Consider the following 26,526-nt stretch of genomic DNA (forward strand, 5'->3'; position numbering starts at 1 on the left):
TGAATGTGCTGGGAATGTGAACAAAATTAAGCTGAACTTAATTTAGGTTAATTGGTTTTAAAGATTTTTACATAACATTTTTCAACAGCAAATTTACACAAATCCGCCTTTAAAATTGTTTCCACTGCAACACGTTGACAGCAATTTGATATTTTATTTTTACTCCCGTCAAATCTTAAAAGATATAGAACTCCAAGCTTAAAAATCTGAACAGACATCAACTGCAAAAACTGTTTCTCATATCCGAGTCCACAGTGAGACCATTAATGATCAGTTCATCATTTCTGAGCAATTCATTCTGATTAATAGCATCAATCAAAATAATGAGCTCAATCATCTTTGGTATGCATTAACACAACTCAATCACAGTTTCATAAGGGGAATGTTAATTGTTAATCATTTAAACTGGAGGTCTTTGTCAGTATAAATAAATGATGTTTATCAGACTACTCTGAAGGCTCGGCTTCACCGTCAGGCTAACTTTTGTTGGCGTAGTTTTCCTTAAAAAGGACTTTTAAAGGGGACACATTATGTTTTCCTGTGTTTTTGTCATTGAAAGTGCAACGTGTTACAATATCAGAAGGAACCACTGAAAAAGGATAAAATTCCAAAACTTTAGGTAAAATGATGTAAAAGCAGTTGAGAACCAAAAGCTCAGGCCTTGGACAGCCTGGAACAGTTGTTTCCAATGCTTTTTTTCCTCATTACATATGGTTTTATACATTATTTGTCATAAGCACAACACACAAAAGATGCACTGGTACAAAAGCTCACAAGTCTGCCCTTCAGAAGGCTTCCAGATGTTGACCAATCAGAGGAGAGTGGGCTCTTAGTAAGCTGGGAGGACTTACAGCAGCTGAAATGGTTCCTTTTAGGATGAACAGACCGCCAGTATAAAAATAAATAAATCTTTCTCCTTTCTTTTTTTTCCGAATAATGTCTGGAACAGACATATAGAGCTGGGCATGAGTATAATAAGTCCCAGTTAGAATAATATCTGTTCGAAATAGAATGGCTGGTTCACGTGACTAAGAGCTGAGCTGCTCGACCCGTAATCAATACGGCAATCCCTCCTCTGCTTCCATTTCTTGACTGAAAAGATTTTTCTATACTGTTCACATCAGCTATTAAGCTAGCATTACATAAAAAGGAGTCAGGTGTTGTTCGGGCATTTGATTAGGCCCCCAGATCCCCCAGGAGGACCTGGAAGGCAAGGGATGTCTGGGTTTCCCTCCTGAACCTGTTGCCTCTGCGACCTGACCTCAGATAAATGGAAGGATGGACTGTTAATAGCATTAAATGAACATTTTCACAATATATCATTCAAAGACAAATTTAACATTATTGCTTCATTAGAAGAATAATAGAAAAAAATGGATGGATCTGATACAACGTGGTAGTGATGTTGCAGAGGCTGGAATGCATCCCAAAGTCATGTAATCATTCACAGGTTTGCTTTGTTCATGCTGCAGTACATATGCTGATGCAGAAATCTCAGCGTCTTCCTCCAGGAGTCTTCCTGAGCATCAGAGTGAGGTTTGGTGTGTCCTCCCCACAGCACCACCACTGCAAAACACATTGTTAAAGAATCATCCAATAACACTTGATGAATAAAAACTCTAAATCAATACTGCTGGAAGAATTGATGCATTGAGTGACACCACACCTGGAACCTTTGATTGGCAAGTACTTCAGCACTGTGCCAGTCAGAAATGATGGTCCACCACAGACCGTAAGATGTGCTTTGATCCCAATTACAGCAGTTAGAACCAGCTCATCTTCACTTTTCCACTCCCACATTGTCTTTGGAATTTTGTGAGCGCTCATATGATATATTTATGTTAAATCAGAATGTTAATAAAGCTGGAAAGCTTTTTTTCGGTGTGAGTAAACGGGTACTATCCACAAAAATGGTGTGATTCTCCTCACTGTGCATGTGGAACTCACCTTTTTCTTTAGTTCTGCCTATCACAAAGTTAGTAGCTCTGAAATGAGGTCCGAACGGAGGTTCAATCAGATGACCAGTGTCCGGGTAGTCCAGCCTGGTCAGCAGATGTTTCTTCCCAGCTTCACACATCATCTTTTCTATCTGGGTTCAAGAAAAATGCACAAATTGGACATGTTTATTTTGATGAATGTGCAAGAGAACACTGAAGTAAAAACAGATTCTGTAAAATTCTATTTTGAACATGCAACAGTGCAGTCACTTCTGGTTAATCCCAGTTGAAATTCCATCTCACCAACTTGTGTTAAAGTTGGAAAAGCTAAGTCTGCTCTGATTGGTCAGCTCCATTGTACTGGGAGCATTTAATTGGTTGCAAAGTTACATCCCTAAGTGCGAGATCAGTCAATATTTTTTTGTCCTCAGGAAATGACTATTAACAGTGTTATACCTGATTTTTGGCATTGCGATCACTTGTCTTCATCATTGATAATCAGCTCTAAGGGAAAGCATCTTAGAAAAGTCGCTGCATGGTGCTTGATGATGTCATAATCCAACTGGCATATCTACTTTATCAGGTTGCTTCTGCCTGCTCTCAGCTCTTTACATGTATAATGCTTCTCTTTTATCTCTGCACTCACACATGCAGTAATGCTTCTTAAAGTAACACTGGAGAATTTGGCCATTTTTTTGTCCTTTGCTCTCTTTGCTCTCTATTTACAACAATTATTGAAGGCATTTTCACGGTTCTGGCCCTCTATGATAAAATCCTAATCTTAAAAATCCTTATAATTCAATCATAGTGGTTGTGTTGTGATCTCAGCTACATTTTCATATAAGAGGATTAGAAAGTAAGAAAAGGTTCAAAGGTTACTGGCGACTGTACTAATAGTCATTATGTTTGTTGCTAGGTGCTTTGAAATGAATAAATAAAAGTTGCTGAAACAAAGTTGGGAACAGAGGTCCTCAAAAACACAAAAATGTGCATATCTGAACTCACATCAGCAGCTGTCTCCACTGAAGGCCAGTTCTGATCATCACAGCCGTTTACCAGCAACATTGGACAGTCTATTGTCCCCACCTAGCACAAAGGAAAGCTTTAAAATGTGGTAAAATAGTACAAACCCAGTAACAGCTCAGATTGATGGGTGGGACATTGGTTCTGCTGTATTTGATCAGACATTTAAGTACAGGAAAAATCAACATTGCTACCAGGCTGTAATAAAAGGCCAGAATGGGATTATACTTACGTTCAGTTTCATTGCAGGATCCTCAATAAGAGGCAGACATGCATCCTTCCAGATCTGACTGTTGTTCTCATCCACGCGCATCTCCTTAGATTTGCTGCCGTGATGTATAAAAATGTTCAACATTCATCATTCATATCATTCCAACAGTATGCCGTGCACTGGTGTTACTGATAAGCATCACCTACCTGGTGAATACTGGATTGAATAGACTCAGGTCCTTCCCAGGTGGTTTAGTGTGGATGGTGCTGATGCAAACAATGCAATGGGGCTGACACACAATAAATGTATTAGAACAAAATCCTTTATTTACAGTCAATAATGATCTGTGAAAATACTGAAATGGGAAAAAGAAAGTATTCCAACGTTTCTTAATCATAGGGTGTATTTAGTTTTTCACAAACCACTTCTGCATTTTGGCATAGTTTTTGTTAAAACCTTAGAAGTGAAAGGAGATGCACCCTTTTTTATTTTTTGTTTCAGTCTTTGTTTAGTCTGTATATTTGGAAGTGTATATCAGGCCAAACTGAGGGGTACAAAGTTACATCTTATTGTACCTAAACCATCAATTCTAAACATAAATATAAATCAAGCTTAAAATAAAAACTACCCAAAGATATTCAATAAATTGGAATGAAGAGGACTTTATCTTTAAAATGCCTGCATGAACTGCAGCTGTTTAAATAAATAAACTAAATAACTACTCCACTTCAAGAACTTACTTTGATGATGATGCTTTCAGCCGCCAAGCTGAGGGCCACAAGGGAGCCAAAGGAGAGACCGATAATCCCAACCCTGTCCGACTTCACCTGAGGATGATCTCTGAGCATTTCAAATGCTTTCTGTTCCAAGATTGATATCAGGAGTTAAATATCAGCAACAGACAAACATGTTCCATTCACAGCATGGCTTCTAAATAAAAATAAAGATAAACAACTTCCCACAGGTCACAGGAGGAGGCTACTGAAAAAGAAAAATGGTATTTGATATTCTGGATGCATTCTTTAGGCTGTACAAAGATCCTCTTGTTTTACCTGGATAATCATGTCAAAATGAAGAATACTATGTGTTACAGTGATGAAAAAAAAGCTCTCATCATAAGCTTCCTGTGAAATCCATTTTAACAAACCATGAATTCAGAATTCTTCTCTTCGTGTAACAAAGCTCCCTGGAGTCTTAAAGACCTCAACGTTCCACATTTTTCCAAAGAGAGCAGTTCAGCATTTAATAACATATTAAAGTTATAATGCTTTCATTTGAACTTATACATGTAAAATGTATTAACAAAACCACAGGGTTCGACCATTTTAGTCTGATTCTGATTTATGTTGCTCCTTGGATCGACGGTGTAAACATCCATCCATTTCCTATACCGTCAATCCGTTAGTCGGGTAGCGGGTGGGCTGGAGCCTATCCCAGCAGTCATCGTGCGAAAGGCGGGGTACACCCTGGACAGGTGACGGTGTAAACAGCTTGTGAATATTCAGATTTCATGTAGAATCCATCTTTGCGCCTTGTTTGTGTTCTCCATCCAACTGCAATAACTTATATCATCATACACAGTTTGAACTACCTTTCCTCAGAATAATTGTGATTAATTCCAGGGTCATTCTCAGCAGGGATTGAGTTCTTTGCTGCTTAAAGGCAACAAAGTGTTTGATGAAGGGATTATTTTATTGCGCGCACAGCTCTAAAATCTTTATATATCTTGTATATATGACGTTTGAAGAAAATATGACTGATCTTTGATATGTTTCTCCACATCTCAGCCAACTTCGACTGGAAGGCCTAACAGAGACTATACCTCTTCAGAAAGTTAAATGCTCACATCCCTGATCGCCTGTTCATCAACTTCTACCAGTCAGAGATAGAAAACATACTAATAGACGGATATACAGTCATCGGATCATCACTGCCCTCACTCAAAGACATTTACACTGTTCAACTGAAAAAGAAAGCCAGCTGTATCGCTAAGGACTACACACACCCTGGTCATTATCTGTTTCCCCCTTTGCCCTCTGGGAAAGATAGAGGACAATTAAAACTAAAACAAATAGACTGAAAAATAGCTTCTATCCACGAGTTGTCAATCATATCCTTTCACATTTCAGTGTAGAAACTCTATAGTAAAAATACACAAACCTCAAAGTAGCTCATCACAGGCTCTGCCGCCTGTGCGTCACTAACTTTGAAGTACTCCACGGCCATAGTAACGTAACCATGAGACCCCAGCAGGGCAGCGCGATAATCCAGTAGCCCCCCTCCACCTCCCCAGAGGTCGAGCATCCCAGGGAAGGGTCCTGAACCTGGTGGGAGGAGGAGAGCAGAGGTTTCCTAAGAAAAGTGTGTGGCGAACTCAAGTGTGGATTTAATATGAAAATTTAAACAATAAGAAGAAATCCTCGTACTTTTACCTAGGATGTTTCCATTTGTGAATATTTAGGCTTAGAAACCTTTAGTTATGAGCATTAGATTTAGCCATTAGACATTTTTCCCACAGGTTAAATAGCTTAACCAAATTAAGTTTTATAGTCTTTTAGTGTCAGAGTTATATTAAGCTGTCTCAAGACACCCACCATAACCCTCTTGAAAGGTCTATCAACCACCGTGTTCGGACCCACTGGAGTTCTTCATCTGCGATTCGGAGCTGCTCATGTCCACATCCAAATAAAGTGGGGGAAAGTAACGAACTCAAGTGTGGATTTAATATGAAACTGAACCACTGGGAGGCCCCAGCAACATTCCTGTGTGGTAATGTTTGTTCAAAGACAGATGTGCGATTTGCTGAAAGTGCATGGAGAGGGGTAAATAAAACCCATAAGAAGCCAATATTCCAGATATGAGAGCAGTGAGAGTGATCCAACACAGGAATGCTGCACCTGTACAGCTCACAAAAGTTCACAGAGAGGGATCCCCTTTGATTTGTTACATGTACTACTATCAGACTAATTTATTAAAGCTGCTTTCAAAGCATAATGTAGTGAATTTAACTCCGAAGACTAGCAAAAGCCAGATAAAAGCAGTGTTGGCGGGTAATAGAGGTATACCTGGAGGTATAAACATGGTCCCTCGCACTCCCTTCTCATTGATATTGATCCTCTGGACGCCTGGAGCCATGTACCACCTCTCTGTGAGCACCGAAGCCAGAGCAGGCTGATCCCTGAAGCCCTTGTGTCCACTGTGGACTGAGATGTTGACCAACATGGGGGTGCTCACATTCAGCTTCCTTAGCCTGAGTGGGGAACGTCATTTAGCACACAGTAATAACAGCCTCAGGTTAGGTTGTAAGAAAAAGAAGTGCACCCTCTTTCAATCCCAAGATTTCATTTTTCATGACATTAAAAACAATCATCTGGTAATTGCCAGGTTTTAGAATTAGATAAATACAACTCCAGATGAAGAACAACACATGACATATTTTAATAGGACGTCTGTCATTTCTTATGGAACAAAAACTGAGACAAAACACAAAAGCAGTGTATGAAAAACTAAGTGAACCCCGTGACTCGACCGCTTGTAGAAGCACCTTTAGCGGCAATAAGTTGAAGTAATGGTTTTCTCGATGACGTTCTCAGTCTCTTACATGGTTGTGGAAGAATTCTGGTTCACCGCCTTTGTGTTCAGATTTGAGTCCCGATTCAGCCAGACCAGTTTTAAGAATGTAAATGTTTGTGCTGCTGCGTTGTGTGCCGAGGCATGAGTGCATCTTACGAGGATCCCCCTTCGAAACCACCTTCACCTGACCAGATTTAGTTTTATCTGCAAAATCCAAGAGGAATAATCGCAAACTTTTCGTTCTGGAACCAACTGGCTTTCTTCATTTCAGGTACGGAGCCAAGAAGAAATTTCAGGTTTTCATGTTTTATAAATAAATTCTGGATTATGTGATGATACCCAGACCAGTGGAGTGTGTGATGATCTGTTTTTATCCTATGGCGACAGAGACCAGTGCAGAATCTTATGAACACTGACTTGTGAGATTCTTTCAGGATTTTTTTCGACCAGGCGCTTGGAGAACTTCACACTACCTGAGGTTGGTGCGGCCCCCTGGGACAGGGCGCATGCTCCACAACAAGCCCATTGGCTGCTTTCCAGTGTACGTGCCTCCTGTACTCACATCTTCTGAAACTGCAAGAACAAGAGAAAAAAATGTAAGAAGCGACTTAATTGAAACAGCAAAAAGAGTCAGCATATTTTCTCTGTATAGATAGTTACGTCCATAGTTTAAAAAAAAACTAAGGGTGAGTAAAGTGTTCCTACAAAGATGAAAATCAACTGGAGGGCTATATAAGGCGTGTAATATAAGACTTAGCCTCACTGGCTATAAAAGCACCCTTCATGGTGGCGTAAGGCTTTTCTCTGTAGCTTTAGCTCTCAGCCAATCAGATTTGAGTGTGGACTGCAGGGAGACTAATCGCTTATTTCATCTCAATCATCTGCATTTCTTTTGAGGCAAGAAATAAGCATCATAAGCCAAAAACTGCAGTTTGACTTAAGCAGAACACACAAAAGACTTTAAGGGGTTTCTCTAATGGTATTGTAATGGAAAATGAATTATTTTATGCATTGTATTGAGTGTTACTGTGTATAACCTGCAAATGACCGAGCCGCAAGGTACCACCCTGTCCTGTTCTCTTAAATTCCTCCTTGCAATGGTGGGCTTGTTATAATGAGATAGCTGCACTTTAAGGGGGACAGGGATGAAGCTGATATTTACGACTGTGTCTGGGTAACTTTAACTGTGGTTTGGGGAGGGAAGGTAGACCAGATAAAAACAATCAACTATACCCAAAGAGAGATGACGTGACAAGTGGGCAATAGAACTGTGTTTTTGCCTCAGTGGCCAGAGCAACTCTGTATTTTGTACTGTGTTGTTCTCTCTTGCAACCCTTTTCTTTTTTATCTTCTTTTTTATTATAAAAGCCTCTTATCAGCTCAGAAGAAAAGAACTGACTCTGTGCATTACTGAAATTTCCACCACAGTATTTTAATTGTTTTTAACTCATGAAAAGCAGCCATTTAGAGTCTTTCCCTAGGTTTTATTTTCTTGGTGGTTGTTTTGAATGTCTTTATGGGCTTCACTGTCTGTTCATGTGCACATTTTGAGTCTCTTTGTTGTCATTAAGTGTCTTAGCAGTTGTTTTACGTGTTTTTGGGTAGTTTTTTAGCCTTTTCTTCATTGTTTTGCAGATGCTGGAAATGTTAGGCAAAAGTAAAAGAGCAAAAGTACAGGCTGCTTCTGACCAAAGAACATCCCTGTATCCTGTACACCAGACACCAACCCTTATCTGACACAAACATAGATATCTACACTGACAAGAACGTGTATGGTGCGGACAATCTCCTGGTTTATGCTTCAAGGCAAGCTGTTTTGTGTGAAAACAACTTCAGTTTCAAGACACCACAACTCACTGGACACGCTTCCTCTGTGGTCGCTGATGTAGTGCCCGTAGGCCTCCCAGTAGTCCTTGTCCTCCGAATGGTGGAGGGAGCGGATGGTGACTGGACATCCTGGTTCCAGATACTCCACCAACACATTGAACTTCTCGTCAGCCAGAGCCCGAATAGGGTGAACAGAGAGAACTGGAGTGAGAGTCTGAGACATGACTGCAGATCATCTGTGGAGACAAAAACACACTTGCATGAGTCCTGTGTTCAGATCATTCGATCCTGGCCACTGTCGCCAATCGCCTGAGAGGGCAGACGCAGTTACATCAGCTAAAAATCAGCTCTGTGGCAGAGAAAGTGTTTAGTAAGCAAGCAAGAATATGAAGAACAGAAGAGACAAAGAGAGCCCGCGTCCGCGGAGTGCAGGCTTTTGGGAAAAAAGATGCAACAGGATGTAATTAAGAGTTTAATATTCACTCCTCAGCTGCAGATCAAAGGGCTCTGTATGCAGACATGTTGCTCCGTGAGAAACATTTTTAGTGCAGTAAAGCGCAGATTCTTTCTTTAACATCTTATGGCATTAAATTAATTCAAGATTGTCTTAAAGATCGCCATTTGAAAAAAAGATCACGATCCTCCCTTCGATCGCTGATCTGATCGAAAATCCCTCCATCCCTAGAGTGGGACAGTCAGGAAAAAGGGAGAGAAGCACCGTGATTTCACAGATCTGCCTCATCAGCATGAACCACCCCTCCCAGGTTCCTATTGACATGCCGGTAAGTTTGTTTTTAGTTTGGTGCAAACTGATAGACAGACCTATCTGTTTATGCAAAGGCTTTGTCATGTCATTTTTGGCATTAAACGTTCACGTTTGCATTCAAGTAACATTTTTTATATTTTTTCATTTCAGCTTTCCACCATCATTTTACAAGAGGCAAACAAGTGTGATGCGGTAGTCCAGGAACAACAAAAGGCAATGGAGATTGCAAAATCAAAAGCAGCAGCCAGCATTGCAAACAGACAGGAATCTCAAAGGCAGGGTTATGCCAAACAAGCCCTGAAGAAATAAAAAAACATCTCCTACAATGTTGGTGATGAGGTCCTGCTTTATAATATGAGGAAACAGGGAAGAAAAGGTGGAAAAATTGAGCCTGATTTTTCTGGACCTTATGTATTTAGACGCGTTAGTGGCAAGCTTGTTACGCTGTCAGATTCTCAAGGGCCACTCCTAAAGAATAAGTACAGCCTTAACCACTTGAAGCCATACCGAAGGAGCCAGACTGCCCGCTGTCAAGAATCAGAGGATTCCATTAATGGAATCGGCCCATTAAAGCCCTCGACCACAACAACAGTGTCATACAGTTTGCCATGAGGTCAGGCCTCCAGAAACAGGTAAAATATAAAAAACACAGCATTTAAAACCTGCATACATGTGCCTTACATGAAGTTCCTGCCTACCACTGTGATGAAAAAAATGTAGGACAAGTTTATATGTCAATATAACTTTGCATGTCATTAAAGCCACAGCAGCTGCCATCTAAAGAGGACAACATAAAACAGAGAGGTTGTAGTCAATAAACTTTAAACCCTATTTTGAGGGTCCTAAGCACACGGCGGATGGTGCTCAGCGCACTGTTCATAGGGGCGTATCCAAGTCACTTTCACTATTCAGAGGGCATACAAACTGTCTTTGTCCCAGGCATAAAGTCTAAAAGGGACGTAATTACTCTCTGTATTAGTCATGGGTGTGTACAAGGCGTATCTCACAACAATTTCTCATTGTCTTTAAGAACAGGTTAGTGGCTCAAGTGCTTTAAATTGAGTGAAACTAGCAGCCCGCCAGGTATCTGCATGACCAAAATGGCACTTGTGGCGTCGACTCTCGACTGTCATAATAGGGCCCTGCTGTGAGTTAGGTTTGACCTGTTGGTCATTTGTTCGGACCACCTCTGTTCTTGTTGGCATGAGGATGGTGTTGCCCTGTTCAAACTGTAGAAGTATTTAATACACAAACATGAAAAGACCAAGACAGATGCAGGTTGGGAAGTTTAACAACTCCATATACAACTCTGTACTCTACATCAGCACCCTTAGGATATTATTTGAAGAATTTTGTGTCATGCATAAGTTTATATTTTTCTTATTTGTTGTTATTTTGAGTGCTGCATCTCATTTTGATGTAGAAATCGGAATACTTATGTCTTGGTCTTTTCAAAAAGACACTTTGGTTATATATTATAGCATAAACATTGTGAATAATACGGCTGGGTTAACAGAATTAATTTGATCAATTATCAGTGAATTAGTTGTCCTTCAACTGTTTCCTGTGATCAGATGTAATTGGGATATTGTTATTACAATTTATTTGGAAAATTTGAATCAATACTATGCCCTAATAGGCATATCCTGTATTCAAATAGATGGGAATATGTTTGAAACAAACTCAGATAAGTGTAGCATTCAGATGTTCGTGTATGATAGGTTAGCAATACAATGTTACTAAGAGTCTGTCTTTGGTTTACCATTTATTCTGTCAGTTCAAAAGTTGTAGGCTGCTAATGATCAGGGCCAGGTGGAAGAGTTGTTGGCCCATTCAAGCTGTATGACACATCATTTCGCACACTGCATGGGACTGCATGGCTGTCTGATGATGTAAGAAAGCAAACCATGTTGATAAAAGCTCTGAAAGGGGTACTATAGTATAGTATTTTACTCCTATAGTAGTAAAAAAACATTTCTTTTTGTCTTTGATTTGCATTGCAGGTTATTGATGCGTACTTGCACAGTGTCACTGAAAAAAAGAAGGCAAGTTTGAATGTTTTCTCTCTAAAAATGGAATGCATATGATTTTTATTTAAATTAATGTTCTTTGTATTTAAGTCACTGCCAAAAGTGTAAACGGACAAATTAAGCCCATCGGCTAAACACAACTCTATATTTTTCGGTGTTGTATTGTTTACTAGATAATGATGGGGTGACACCTGGCAAAATAACAAGCAAATAGAGTATAAAAAAGTCAGAGCAATAGTTTGATCAAACGAGTCAGGCGCCAACCTAAGACTGACTGCAGCTAATCTTTAACTGCTTAAATAGAGAATCAGCTGTTCTTGACGACTTAGATAAGGACCTCTACCACAAGTAAGAAAGAGAAATAAAAAAATTCCCCTACAGGTAGCAGACAGGTGGGGTAGATTCGATTTAGATTCAAGTGTTCATTCTTAATACTTCTGCTGTGTTTGCATTCTGGCTGAAAGCACCATGATATGCATTTCAGATTGAATCTCCACAACAGCTAAAAACTTTGACAGAAACCTATTCACCTTCTCAGTTCCACTGTGTCCACCTCATTGTTTTCGGGACTATTCCACCCCCTGCTCATGATCCACTGGGAAAAGAGGTTTCATATGAGAGGAAAGTGCTTTGAAGCTGGAGTTAATGTTGTTTAGGGTTTAGAAACACATTGATGATCTTTGTAAGCTAATCAATTTTACAGTCATGTAAAAGTGTTGATAATGATGCCAGTTTTCATGAAACATCATTGTGTGTGTATTTGTCTTTTTTTCTATACTGTTTTGACAATTAGAAACTTGTTGAAGAAGGCAGGCTGTCATCAGCACACAGAAAAATGGACTGTCCAGAAAATGCCACACAACCAACAGCAGGACGCCTGGAGCTGTGGCATTTTGGTGTTGATGGTTAAATGACTACTTTTACAGAAATGTTCAAATTTCTTAAATGACTGTTTCCAATGTACTAAAATACTGTGCTTCATTGCCTCGGCTTCACTCTCTCTGTCACCTGACTGCAGCTGACTCTCTGTTCTCTCTGTCTCTTCCTCTCCGGTGGAGCTACCAAACTCAGCTGTTTAAAGATAACATTTTGTGTCTTTTAGACTTTTATAGAAACTCGGCTAACAGACGTTAACATCAGCGCTGGCCAGTTAGTTTACTTTACAAGGTTGACTGTGCTTTTTCTTGCGCTCTACATTGACTCGACCCAGCTTCACCGTCACCACCTTTTTAAAAAAATATTTGTTTAGAAAATCTCTTTTCACCTTTTATTGTCTTTTCTCTTCTCTTCTCTTTTCTGGGCACCAGACTTGTGATGACCTGACATTTTGAGTGTAGACTTACTGAACCTCAGTCAACAACATCAAATTTCTTGACCACTAACTCAAAGACATTTAGGAAGAAAACAAATAAAAAGATTTTATACAACTCAAGTATTACATATATCTTTTCCACAAATAGACCTATGTTGAGAAATCGGGAAAAATGATTCCATGATCTAATGAGGGCCCAGTTCTGAGCCCTCATTAGAGCCCTCAATATGAATCAAACTATGTTGTGCCACCTGACATGTAGCTCAGTAGGGTTGTGACATGTACTTTTATATTCTAGATCTAGCTTGTCCAAACTTCCAGACCCTGACTCATTGAAGCATATCAACTATAATCTGTCATTCTTTTGCTTTGTTTTTGAAGTTTTGCCAAAAAAACAAAGTACTTACATCCAGAGTTTAAAGCAACAGATTATAAAAGTCAAACTGACACAAACTTTTCGACTGTCACGTTGCAGGTTGCTGAAGAATACATGGAGCATGGGAATATTGCCAGGACACAAACATCGCCACAAGCTGTTGCACAAGCCCAGTTGGACGTACCTTGTGCACTGCCTTGTGCTTCAGTCAGTGGTATCGAACACTGATTTTAGTTGACTATACTTTATTGACTATATATGTACAAATTGTGCTTTGTACGTTTAGTTCTAAATGTTAAAAATTCCATGGTTTACAGGGAAAGCAGATGATTACTGCGTGGTGTGCTCCTATCTGGAAACAGGTGGGGACACCTGGTAAAGTATCATAAAATTTGTAGGGCACAAAACCCACTTGATTATAGCTATGAAAAGATCATGGGTTGGGTTAAAATGATAAACTGCAGTTTTCAATTTCCTTAAAGATATGCATCCTTTACTGTCATGGCAACAGTGAAAACCACAATTAATTGACATGAGCAAGATTAAGTCAGTTGAAGTTTATAAATGTCAGTTTTGATTCTTTTTCTATTAATTGCCCAGACATAGTGCTTTGTATTCTATTGCTTATTTCCATTTACATATATACATATGTATATGTAAATGTATATGTAAATACATATATACATACATATTTCTTTTTTTTGTAGGTGCAGTGCGATTCCTGCAGTCGGTGGGCACATTCAAAGATAGTGGCACACAGTACAAATGCCAAAAATGTGGTTGCGGGGCTCTCAGTAGCGCAGTGGTCTGAGCAGGCAGTTGGAATCCTGCATCAATGGCCCCTCACTGTGTTATTGTACTGTCAAAATATGCTACCCCTGATATATTGATCAGAAAATGTTATGAATATGCTGCCATTCATCCTGCAGCGGCGGTGAGGTGATGAGCAGTCTTACATGAATGCATTGAGTAGCGGGAGCAATATTTGATATTTGATTGCTACCCCTGATATAAATAAATTTCATTACACTTTTTATAATTACACACATGAGAGAAGAAAACACTTACTTTATGTCTTTATTTGATATGCAGAGGTGGAAAACCATAAAGTAGCATTTTTTGATAGGGCAGCTTAAATCGATAGACACACCTATCGGTTTTTCCGGCGGTAGCAATTCTCCACAAAGCAGCAGAAATCGACAGAGCGCCGGCGCTGTGGCCAACGGTTGTTAACGAGAGGGAACGATGCGACATTGTGTTGACAGGACCTGTTCAACATGAGCTAGAGTTCCCTCGAAAACGAAGAAGGTCGGCGATTCACAAAAGTCAATTATTTCATGTCAATGAGGAACAGGTCCTGGTTAGTCTACAGCAAGTCCAAGGATTCTGGCATGTGCTTTTGTTGCCGGCTTTTTGGTGATGCATATCATATTGCATGAAAAAAGTTAAACTGTTAATATGTTTTGTATTTATTTTCTTTGTTGTTTATTTTAAAGGTTTAAACAGTACCAGTTTTTAGCGGATTGCTAAATCCGCCACTGCCTCGTCTGAATTCACTTCAGACGTTGTATTATGTACAACACAGATTGTATTGCATAATACAAGAAAGACTGAGCTGTGTATATAATGATTAACTCTACCTTTATTGCTTTATTGATGAGAATGCTGCTGAGTGATAATGCTGAACCCACATTTTCTTCGGGAACAATGAAGTATCTAACTATAAAGTATATATCTATCCATCTATCTATAACTATTATAATATTAAGTAAAATAACAATAAAATGTAAATAATACTTACTTGTCGAAAGGACCGCTTTCCTCCTTCGTCCAGTCATCATTACGGTCCCCCTCTGACGTCACAAGCATCACTGTCCCGTCGTAAACTAACCTCCGAGGCTTCCTCCTCGCTGTATTTTGTTTTTGACGTTTGTTTAGCCATGTTGTAGAAAAATAAACGAATAAACGGCAGAATCTGAAATTACATGCGACGATGCGTCATTTGCAACTCAAGAAGCTAAACTACTTCTCTGTGACGCTTTTTTACGCGTTACATTTGCCATATATGGAAGAAGAGAAAACCCCGCAACCTGCATACCGTTATTTTCAGAATTTCATTAGCTATAACAGTAGGTGCAGATACTTCTGACTATTGTGCACCAGCAGACAGGGTAAACAGTCATCTATTGGAACGAGTAAGATGCCAGTCAAAAGGTTAAAGGGCTGTTTCAGTATCACGGTGTGGCTAATACATGCACGTTAACTCAAGTTATGATCAAGAATGTGCGGAAAAATAAGCATCTGACCGAAATTTTGAAAAGGGGGTCTGAGAAAAGTTTGCAACGTTAAAAATGTTAAGGGGTTAACAAAAGCGTTTTTAGTTGTTTATTGATTTGAATTAATTTATAAAACCCTCAATAAGGTGTATGCAGATGTAAATATGACGTATGAGCAAAATAATCTTTCTTAAATAAATATAGTCATAAATGTTATAATCCACATCTTGAAACATCGGCAGGGACAAACGTTAAAGCAACCAATCCCTGTTTTAGCCAAGATAAACATTTCCTTTGGCTGTCAGGATGCTTCTGAGTGAAAGCCAAACACTGTAAATCTATTCAGAGTCAGACAGATGAGATGACTCACTGTTACCACACAACATCCTTTTATTTTTCATTTGCTAAGAGAAGTGGCTGGTCGAGAAGCAGTACTTTTACATGTGTCGATCTCTAATCTGAAACCCTGACCTGCTCTGGGGAATCTTACAGTCACACTGTGACCTAAATAAACAGAAAAACTAGATAAATCACGTAAATGAAACTAGATCAAATGAAATTGATAACAAAAAATCCCCTGAAAATACACACATGTACAAAGAAGCAAAACTGACAAAAAATTCATGGCTACATAGACAAATACACAATACAATACAATTCACATGGTAAGAATGCTTATTTGTAGTTATTTCGTGCACTTTAAAAGCAAAATTCTCATTACTTTTATGAACGATTCAGAGGGTTTAACAGTAGAAACTGCTTCTGGTGTCATCGGATCAATAAGGAGTTAAACATGGTGTACAACAAGGCAGACTGAAACAAATCAATTATATTCCCAGCAGCTTTGCATCAGGCAGTAAAACTACATTAAAAGAAATTCCATCGCGATAAAATATTTTCTGTTTTCCCCATAACTGTTGGATCATAAAAAATTTGCTCTTCTGTGGACCAGGTCTGAGTAGCCATTAGTTTATCTCCTTTTTATCTGTTCAAATTTGGGAGGAATTTGAACAGATAAATAGGTACAAACCAGACTAGTTTTTGAACTTTGACAAAGTGATATATCAGACATTAATATATCACAATTATTTTCAAGGGAGCTTTCAAAAACACATTTAGTTTATGCATTTAGCAGACATTTTTATCCAAAGCGACTTACAGGTAGGCATGAAGGGTAAAGGGGTCTTGCCCAAGGACCCACTTTGGACCCAGGTCTTCCACACAAAAGGTGGCAATAATACCCCTAACCTATCCAGTCCAACATAAATATCTTTAATCAAATACATTTATATGCAGCTAATGAAAATATAACATTAAAATGTGGAAGAACTCACAGAGTTTGAAGTCCTCAAATGCTCTCAGCTGAAGTTCACGGCTGTCTGTGAGATATCTGATGAACTTTAAACCTTATCAACATGCTTTACAAGTTTTCTGAGGGATTTACTACACGCCTCCCAAAATCTGTCCAGTCAGCCCTGAAATGATTACGTCAGACAGTTAAACTTAGACTAAAAGACAAGTATATTTGCTCAGTTTTATGAATAAAAACACAATCCTTTGTCCAGAAACTTTGTCCCATACACTTCAGGTGGAAAGCAGTGAAAACTTTACTTGTCATATTCACAAACTTATAAGATACTGTTTGCTTCTGGGTCAGAGTTGCACGGGCAAAGTCTTCAAACCAAGGTGAGAGAAAATAAAGAAGCAAAAATGACCACAGAGTGGCATTAAAGGACCACAAAACAGATCAGAGATGCTAAACAACTAAATATGAGGGAGACTGCAAAGAGCCCAAACAACTGCAGTTACACAAAATAATAACAAATAGGCATTAAATGACAAATAAAAAAGGCAAAAAGTCATTGGAAAGAAATACAAAATGAGATGTTTGAGATATATGAGCTGAGAAAACTGAGGTTTTACACACAACGATCACAAAAATAAATACTGAAATGACTCTGCACTGTGTCGGCAGATTTTCTCTGATCTCTTTCGAGCGGAGTCGTGTTCCCGGGCTTGTTCCTGCACATGTGCAAGCCATCCGCTCATCTGTGGGTGTGTATTTAAGGTCGGCTGTGCTTCTCCACCAGATCGTCCTCTCCTCGTTGCTTTCTGTATTTTTTGGTTCCACCTTTTTGATAACTCTCATTTCTGTGTTGTGTGCAGACTCACCTGCCTCGCACTGTGGAGCTCACAGCCAGATCCTTCCTCTTCGTCCACTTTGCCTCTTGTTCCTCTTTGCAAACTTCTAATTCTGGATACTCAGCCACTTTCCTGCTCTCTAATGTTACACCCTGTTACTTTTGGGTTGCAGCCTGCCCCCTGACCAACCCTGGTACAAGTATCGTCCTCCAGACTCTTTCCAGCCACTATCGTCATTACTGCCTCCAACAGTCTTCCCTTTCTAACTGTGCTTCTTCCTCTCCACAGACCATCCCTGTCAGCCAGTGTTGAGACTAGTAATTAGCTCAGTTCCCTTCACCTCATACATTCATAAACCTGCTTTTTTAAATAAACCTTTTTTTTAGCTTTAGCCGTGTTGTCTCTGTCTGCCCCATGGGTCCAGAATCTCCTCAGCCATGATATGAGGAAGGGCTTATTCCCAGTCCTCCTAAAATCCACAAACACTGTTTCCAGTTTAGATGTGGAGGTGGTGGAGGAATACTGGTACATGGAAGCTTACCTGCACAATAGACTGGACTGGAAATGCAACACCAAAGCTGTCTTCAAGAAAGGACACAACAGGCTGTGCTTCCAGTTGAAGCTAAATTCGTTCTATATGTGCACCAAGAGGTTGCATTTCTTCTCCAAGACTGTGGAAGAGAGTGTAATCTGCTTTGCAGCCATCTGCTGGGGCAGCATCAGACTCAGTGGCTTAAAGAACCTGAGCGAACTGATAAAGGAGGCCGGCTCTGTGCAGGGGGCCGCTCTGGAGCGCTTGGAGCTAGTTTTTAAAAGAAGAATGCCGTACAAGTTGGAAAACAAAGAAAAAAACTGGCCATCCTCCTCATAACATCACCAAGGTCCATTTCAGTCTAGTTGAGTGTACACAATCTTTCAAGGAAATTCAAAAGTTTCAGCTTAATCATAAAGAGTACGTACCAGATGATTTTTGATGTTGTTGTTGGGCCAGATGCTGGCATTTATGTGATATATCAGACTTTAACATATCACACTTGTTTTCAAGGGAGCTTTAAAAACACAGTTAGTTCAACATGGATGTCTTTAATCAAATACATTTATATACAGCTGATGAAAGTATAGAAATGTGGAAGAACTCACAGAGTTTGAAGTCCTCAAATGCTCTTGGTTGAAGTCCACGGCTGTCTGTGAGATATCTGATGGACTTCAAAGCTTATCAACATGCTTTACAAGTTTTCTGAGGGATTTACTACACGCCTCCCAAAATCTGTCCAGTCAGCCCTGAAATGATTACGTCAGACAGTTAAACTTAAACTAAAAGATAAGCATATTTGCTCAGTTTTATAAATGAAGACACAATTCTTGTTTTGTCCAGAAACTTTGTCCCATACACTTCAGGTGGAAAGCAGTGAAATACAAACTTTACTTGTCATATTCACAAACTTATAAGATACTGTTTGCTTCTGGGTCAGAGTTGCACGGGCAAAGTCTTCAAACCAAGGTGAGAGAAAATAAAGAAGCAAAAATGACCACAGAGTGGCGTTAAAGGACCACAAAACAGATCAGAGACGCTAAACAACAAAATATGAGGGAGACTGCAAAGAGCCCAAACAAAGCTGATTTTTAAAAGAGGAATGAAGAGCAAGTTGGAAAACATAGAACAAAACTGACCATCCTCTTCATAACATTGTGTTGAAACAATGGAGTGTGATCAGCGTGAGGCTTCTTCATCTATGATGTAACACAGAGAAACAGGAGGTTCTTTCTGCCAGCAGTAATAACAACACATCATGAAACCTTTTTTAAACATTACTGCTACAATACAATTTCCCTTTGGAATTAAATATTATTTTTACTTAATTTCATACAGACATAAGGATCACACAATGATTATGAAATAGAAATACAAAATGTTCATAAAATCACACAAAACAAAGAGATGGAATAATGGAAAAGACAGATGCAACAAGACCAGAAAGAGGGTAAAATGGTCGCAAAAGATAGAAAACAATTGCAAATACACTAAACAATCACAGAGAGGCACAAAAAATGATTATAAAATAATGCAAAACAAGAAAAAAGACACAAAGAAACACACAAAACACACAAAAGACCACACTTCTTATAAGTGACAGTTTCTGATGCTTTTAGCCACCTGACAAAAGAAACAAGTTTATAGGAAATTCAGCTCTATTAATGTACACTTACACTGAACTGTTTTTACAAAAAGATGGAACTTGGGAGCTTTTACAGACCACCTCGGTCCATTTCCCATCTGCATTATCTGGATGTGTCGGCCCAGTTTGCACCAGTGTGATAACATGCATTTTGAAAGCTCAATTTTGGTTGGATTGATGATCATTTTTCTGTTGTGTAACGACAGAATAAAAAATGGATGCTGCAGTTTGACCACTAGGGCGTGCTGTTTCTGTATTAGTCATATTAGAACATTTTGTCATTAACTATATTCTTCAGCAGGGAAACACCTGCCTCCTTCAGCCTCTATGTTTGGTGTTACGATGTTTATTTCAGAGCTCTGATGGAAATTCTCTCCTTTACTGAAAAAACACTTTTATATTCTGATATTTCCCAAAACTTTGAGCACTACAGATGAAATGCCTCTGTTTTCACTTTTCTTTCTGCTTTAAGTGAAATGACCCTTTAAGACTCACTCAGTCCCTTAGTGCAGCTTATTTTTTTGTTTTTTCTAATCCCTCCCTTTTCTAAACCCTCCCATGTGCAGCCTGTATTGCTTAAGCTTATAAAGCACCCTGTTACATCTTCTTTCTTTTCTTTGAATTCTAAATGTTAACTTCTGAACACCGAAGTCATCACATAATGCATTTCCTTTGTGTTGTCTCTGAGCAGAACATGGCTACAGATGATAATTCATTAGTTGTTACAGCCCACCCTTCTTTCAGTGAGCAGGAGCTCTGATGATATCTCTTATGGAAAACCCATTATAAAGATTAACGTTCATTCCATGAGCCTCAATGCACCTGCACATTTTTTGTTGTCAGTTCTATGTTCGATGTCTCTGACAAGTTATAAACAATCCATTCAGCACTACGCAGACATGAGGGTTAATGTGTCACATATTTCTTAATGCTGCCTGAGGAGAATATATATATTTATTATGTTATTCATACATTTAGCTGGGAATGTAAGCACAGTTCATAAAGAATGAACTGTTTGATGTTTTCACCATCTGACGTCTGTATTTACTGGCCGGCTTTTAAGATGAGTTTACTTATTGTTTTTCTGTCAGTTAGTCCAGCTTCTATTCAACGCAGATACCGGCACCGATTCATGAGTTCTTCATAACGTTTAAATGTTGCTTCGGTCAGATTTCGCTGTCATTAGTAGAAGTATCAGAGGCTGTATTTAGAGCCGCAGCAATAGTGTATTATAAACTCATTTAAGACCTTACTCTGTATAAGACTGTCATTTTAATTGCATTTGCTTCATATTTGGAGCAGGGATGAGCAATAATTTTTGACCTTTTAAATAGCCATTTAACTATATAATATCAAATAGTTTATGTGACCATCACATTGCTATGGAGATACTCTGATTAAACCCTTTCATACACTAGACAAACTTTGTGGACTAACGCTTGAAACGCTCTCACATCTAAATACAATGGACTTCATTCATTAAAATATTCTTAAGAATTTTTTCCAGAAAACTGTCAGATTCATGAACACACAGGAGAGCCACCTTTGTGATGCTGAAAACTGACCTTGTGCTCACCGCACCCCTCCAGCTAGTTAATGTGACTTCGTAGTACACCCTGTGTTTTGTTTCCTCGGTTTGAGACATGCTTCTTCAGAAGCTTTACCACCCACACAAAATAAACATTGAGCACCTTTAATAACCTGGAATTTTCAAACATGAAACAGTTGAAACTTGATTTAATCAAACAAAGTATTTAGTGACCATATTTATTGCAGTCATAAAGCAATTGAAACTCTTTCATCTTATTAAAAAGAAAGTTCAGTGTTGAGCTACTCTGCTGGTTCTGATTATCCTGCCAGTCATGTTTCCACAAACCTTGTCGTGGGAACTCAGTGACACACGCACCACCACCTCAACTCACACTCATGACGATGTCTCCCAGATGTGAGGGTCTTACTCAACATCACCTCTGTGTTTGCATAGTCGGACTGAAAACAACCTCCCTGATATCTGCACATCCTTTAATCCTTCTTGGCTTTTTAATTTCTTTAGTATGTCACTGTAAATCAAAGGAGCAACTCCAACTCTCACACTATCTTACTTTATATGTTTCCCCTGGGCATCACATGCACTTGTAATGATGACTGATGAGCTCAAAAAGGTCTTTTTAAAAGTATGCTAAGAGCATTTATAGTTCAGAGCTTGTGTTTTTTCTTAAAAGATTGTTGTTACAGAGTAACAAGAGAGTAAAATTAGATTAAATGTAATATAAATTCACAACAAGGAGACTTTCCACCTAAGAAAGTAATGCCAACATGAACACATTAAACCAAAGCCTGGTCATTTGTTTCTTGCCTGGAAGTCTTCGTCTTTCTTTGCTGTCTCAGAGACAAACAAACATATGAAGCTGAAGACAAAATCTCCTCCTTCAAAGCACTGGGGAGGTTTTTTTTTACGGCTTTACAAATGCCACGACTACACAGTCGCGTACTTGCACGTTTCTGCGAAAAGGGAAGTGGTTTTCCTGGTGCAGAGCTGCGGTTCTGCCAGGATGATTTGGGATGACAAGAAAACAGAAAGCAGACAAAGTTACATAATGTTCATTGGAAATATGTGAATCTACAACTGCTGTTGATTCCATCTAAAAATTTGAGTCTCTTATTTGAAAGACATAAAAGAGGAATGCTAAGACAGCTTTTATTTAGACTGAGAGGGCAGCTGCAGGAATAACACCACCTTACCCAAAGTTTTCAGATTCCGATCATTTCAGTCATCTTCAAAAAATTAAGAAATATCATAAAATAAACTTTGCAACTTCAGTTTAGCACAAACTTAATTCCAAAAGAGTTCATTGCGAAGACCAAAAGAGGGAATAAGAAGCAACAGCCATGGTTAAAATTTGTCGGGAGGCATAAGTTTCTGATAAATATGTAATTAAAACTGTTTATCATGGCATAAACCTGGGGCATTTTCTCAAAATATAGGTTAGAATTAGGTTAGATTGGAAAAGCACAAGAAGATACAAAGACAGTCACAAGATGTTAAGAGCGACTGCAGCAGACTGCAGCCACTTTTGTGACACCATTAGACAGAATAAGTGATGTGGTGCAGAGTGAATTATCAGTGTCTATGGATTGTTTTAAACTGGGAATATTAAATTTGTAATTTCCATAAATGTTTAGTTGTTAATTCTGTGATTATTGTTGAATTATTTTCTTCTGTTGGTTTGTTCTGTGCACCGTGAATGTTTGAGTGCAGTCATTTGCCACTTATGGTTGCATCAGGTTCTCAGGCTATGCCTTGGGTATTAGGGCGTATACGAGCAGCCCGATTTGGAACAAATAGGAGCCAAACTGTCTTGTTGTGCCTAAAAACTTTCAAATTTGAAAAGTTCTTTTGTTGGGTCAGTTGTTATGATGATTCTATAGTTTCAGTATAACCTACTGTGAAAAAACAAAAACATTAGTTGACAATTATGATGAAACAAGAGGAATTTGAAAATGTTAAGAAGAAACTTAAAATGCATAGAAAGACTGGGAAGCTAATGTTAAGAAATGAACTGATTACTTAATTTAGTCTTTGGTGACTTTATAATTGGATTGGATCAAAGAGGAGTTTCAGTGCATTCAGTTGGTTTCCTGAGCTAGGCAACTTTTTTTTCTTTGGTTCTTTTTTTCTTTCGGATGAATCTGGAAATGAATCAATTAGAATTGATTGGATTATGATTGGACTGAATTGGGCCTTGAGATGACATTTGTTTTGTGTAAATTCAAAGCCACATGAACCAAAAGGGACTGGATTAACAGACGGGCTAATGAGGTGTTTTATAACTAATTCTTGTTGCTGAAACAAAAACTTGGCCAGTTTGCTGCTTTTGTTTTACATCTAAAATAGTCATTAAACACACTTACAGTTGTGAAAAAGAAACTATATGTCAGTTTAAGGTTTTATGCAGCGTGACATCATCAAACACATATCTGGTCCTTAGCAGGTCTTAAAGCTTGGTAAATACAACCCTAAATGACAGTTCATACAAAAATACGTTAATTGAAATAAAAGAGATAAGCGACTGAAAAAATAAACTCCCCTATTTATCTGACCACATGAAGGAGGCACACAGAGAGACTTCTCAAAGGCCTTAGTTACTGGAATTGTGTTGGAAATGTTAATGGTTTCTCTTTCTAAAAGGAAAAAAAAAAGGTCTCTGAGGAAGAAAACGAGGTCGTTTTGCATTTACGGAGATGATCAGACAGGCTGGATGTAAATGAAGTGTGACTGATCTATAGAAAGATAAAGGCTACAGGATGGGACCCCGCCCAATGTCTTTCATCATAACGACTGCCCCTTTTTAAAAGACGCTGGCCTCCCTTTGCTGCATTCATCTATGCTTCCTGTCTTTAACAATGCACTTCCTTTCTCTGATTTCCTGCATTCAGCTCTTTGATAAGCTCAGTCCCCTGTTGACAAAGTGATTGATTCTGAATTGAAATTCTTTCAGACCAGACAGGAAAGTACGGCATTGTCCCCATGTGGACAAAGACTTTACTCACTCACAGCAGGTTTTCTGTATGAGCTGCTTTGCTACATATTTACCAAAGTAGAATTAGACAAGAAATAAAGTTTGTAAAGCAAAGAGGATTTAATAGCTGAGATTCTTACCAGCAGAGGACAGCACCACTTTTTTCCTTCACTTATGTGGGAGTTGGTGGGGATGTACAACTTAATAAGATCCCAAAAGCAGCAGGCAGGAAATGTTCTAGTGATAATCTCCAATATAAGACATGTGTGACTTGATATTTGGTTCATAGAACCCAAAGTTCCATTTTAATTTCTAATTTCAATTCCCCCAAAATACACTACCCATGCAGACACCATCCATGTATATTTCATTAGGTTATCCTGTTTAATAGGTATAACTCTAATCATTCACAAGTGAAAGAAGCAGAAAAGTGAAAGATGTCTTAAAAGTATTGTCTTGCATGAGCCTTAATCCTGTGCATGACATTGAGCAGTCAAACCCCATTCTCCAACACCTTATGAGTAATAAAGCAACAGCTCTCATCATCATGTTGTCTTGTAGCAAGACATCACAGGTGAGCATTGTCATATAGCAAGAACGTAGGTCAATGTTGAATCTGTCTATCATCACATAAGCTGCTCCTCTGTGTGGACAAGGAGGCATTACATTGGAAAACAGTGATGGAACTATTTGGTTGGCCTTTATTGTATTAATCTATTATACAGTGAGATTGAGATAAATTAAGCTCTCTGATTAGCATTTTATATACGAAGGCCACCATAAAAAAGCAACAAGCTCTCCAATTGAAACAATCATGTAGGTTGTTTCTTCATGTCCCTTAAAACAACTCATAACATTGCCCTGTAAAAACACCACCCCTACCAGCAGCACGGGGAACATACGCAATCCTTATAAGGGGGGTGTGTTACGCTTCAGTTGCATGAAACAACGTCTTGTTTGAGAAAACCAGCATTTGACAACAGTTTTTCACTTAATACTTTTGTTACATCCTGGTTAGGTTTAGGCAATAACATATTTTGGTTTGGATTAGAAAAGAATCACGGCTTGGGCTAAGATACATTCTTTTTTAAATGCGACGTCATGGATGCCGTTTTTACAATTCAAAGGCAGTTACTCTTATGATCACAAGAGTAATTTTCTTCATATAAAATTATGGGTCATTTTGACCCATAGAGTCATATTTGAGTGGAGGAAAGTCTCATAAAATGTGAGATATTGCAACAAATATATGTACAAACGTATGATTACAAAAACCACTGCAAAGCCACGTAATTGGGATATTTAGAAAATGATAACTGAGCTCATTTATGCCTTTTTAACACCAAATTGTATCTCTTTCCCTTCCTCTCTATTCTTTGAAAACTTGAATTACCACCTCTTTGATTGGGTTTAATTATTTTAGTGCCTTCAGAAAAAATAGAGATGAAATGTGATGTTTTCTGTCTTGCAGCAAGACTGCTTCATCATCTCTCTTCCTGTCATCGTACCCATCTATATACCTTCCCAAATAGACTGCATGTGACCAACACTTTTTGCTCCATAAGTAATAAGCCTTAAATGTTAATGATCTTGATAATATGGTTTTAAGATTTTTGTTGATCTTTTTTTTCTGAAGAAATATGCACTCTTCTCATGTGGAAATGCCTTAAAGAGTGTTAGTTATTGATAAGGTTGTTAATTAAGATAAGTTTGTCCTTTACTCTGTATCCCATTCATCCCAAACTATCTCTATCGTTGGTCTATCTTTTCTGAAAAACTCATCAGGAAGCGCAATATCAAAATATTTCAGGATTTTTGCAAACTTGTAAACATTCTGGAATTTGTTTTGGACATACCTTAGCTTAAATCGATGATAGATTGTAAAAAATACAACAACTTTCAAGCAATTATTACAACCTTATTTCCATTTTTTTCAAATGCAATCTCTCAGGGTTGAATGAGCATGTGAAATCTGTGGTTGTGCCACTTGGGTAGTCTGCAAGATGGTGTGCTGCAAAACGTTAAACGCATTATTAAGTGTAAGCCCAAATCATGCTTAAGTAGTTTCAGTAGCTAAACCTAACGACAGAGTGAGTGAAAATATGGGGTCCAATGGTGATATTGATATGAAGTCTGAGGATTTATTCTGTCACCATAAGTCAGACTCGGTTACAGGTGTGTGGCGCTTCTAGATGAAACAGTGACCCTTTTATTTTTAGTACATGTGTTGTACCTACCTTGGAAAAACAGCCTATGTGGTTGTTTGGACTCGAATATTTGTTGGATAGATTTAAGAAAATTACTGGGAGAGTTTACCTGTTGACACAATAACACAAAATAAATCTAAAAGCAAAAT

General features: G+C 38.6%; 2 protein-coding genes across 2 annotated transcripts in view; both read right to left on the bottom strand.

Moving 5' to 3' along the window:
- LOC140283077 (CD9 antigen-like) overlaps nt 1–26,526 on the bottom strand; it is a 237,946-nt gene that overhangs the window by 47,173 nt on the left and 164,247 nt on the right. The gene's annotated exons all lie outside the window — the stretch shown is intronic.
- Nucleotides 93–16,762, bottom strand: LOC140282642 (acyl-coenzyme A thioesterase 5-like). The gene is made up of 11 exons (XM_072377153.1): nt 16,666–16,762; nt 8,602–8,807; nt 7,218–7,317; nt 6,237–6,421; nt 5,332–5,495; nt 3,912–4,031; nt 3,378–3,460; nt 3,193–3,286; nt 2,943–3,023; nt 1,948–2,089; nt 93–1,566 (listed from the first exon to the last, which is right to left on the bottom strand). The coding sequence occupies exons 2-11, from the start codon at nt 8,792–8,794 to the stop codon at nt 1,445–1,447; spliced, it is 1,284 nt and encodes a 427-aa protein (XP_072233254.1). The 5' UTR covers nt 8,795–8,807; nt 16,666–16,762; the 3' UTR covers nt 93–1,444.

This window comes from Leuresthes tenuis, unplaced genomic scaffold (genome assembly GCF_036924035.1).
Source record: "Leuresthes tenuis unplaced genomic scaffold, fLeuTen1.0.hap1 SCAF_23, whole genome shotgun sequence".
Taxonomy (NCBI): Eukaryota; Metazoa; Chordata; class Actinopteri; order Atheriniformes; family Atherinopsidae; genus Leuresthes; species Leuresthes tenuis.

What these genes read in the sequence shown, in the direction of transcription:
- LOC140282642 (XM_072377153.1), bottom strand. Translation starts at nt 8,794, where the DNA reads ATGTCTCAGACTCTCACTCCAGTTCTCTCTGTTCACCCTATTCGGGCT. An exon ending in CCACAGAGGAAGCGTGTCCA is followed by an intron (nt 7,318 to 8,601) that starts GTGAGTTGTGGT and finishes TTGTTCTTGCAG; the next exon opens with TTTCAGAAGATGTGAGTACA. An exon ending in ATCCTGCAATGAAACTGAAC is followed by an intron (nt 3,024 to 3,192) that starts GTAAGTATAATC and finishes CCTTTGTGCTAG; the next exon opens with GTGGGGACAATAGACTGTCC.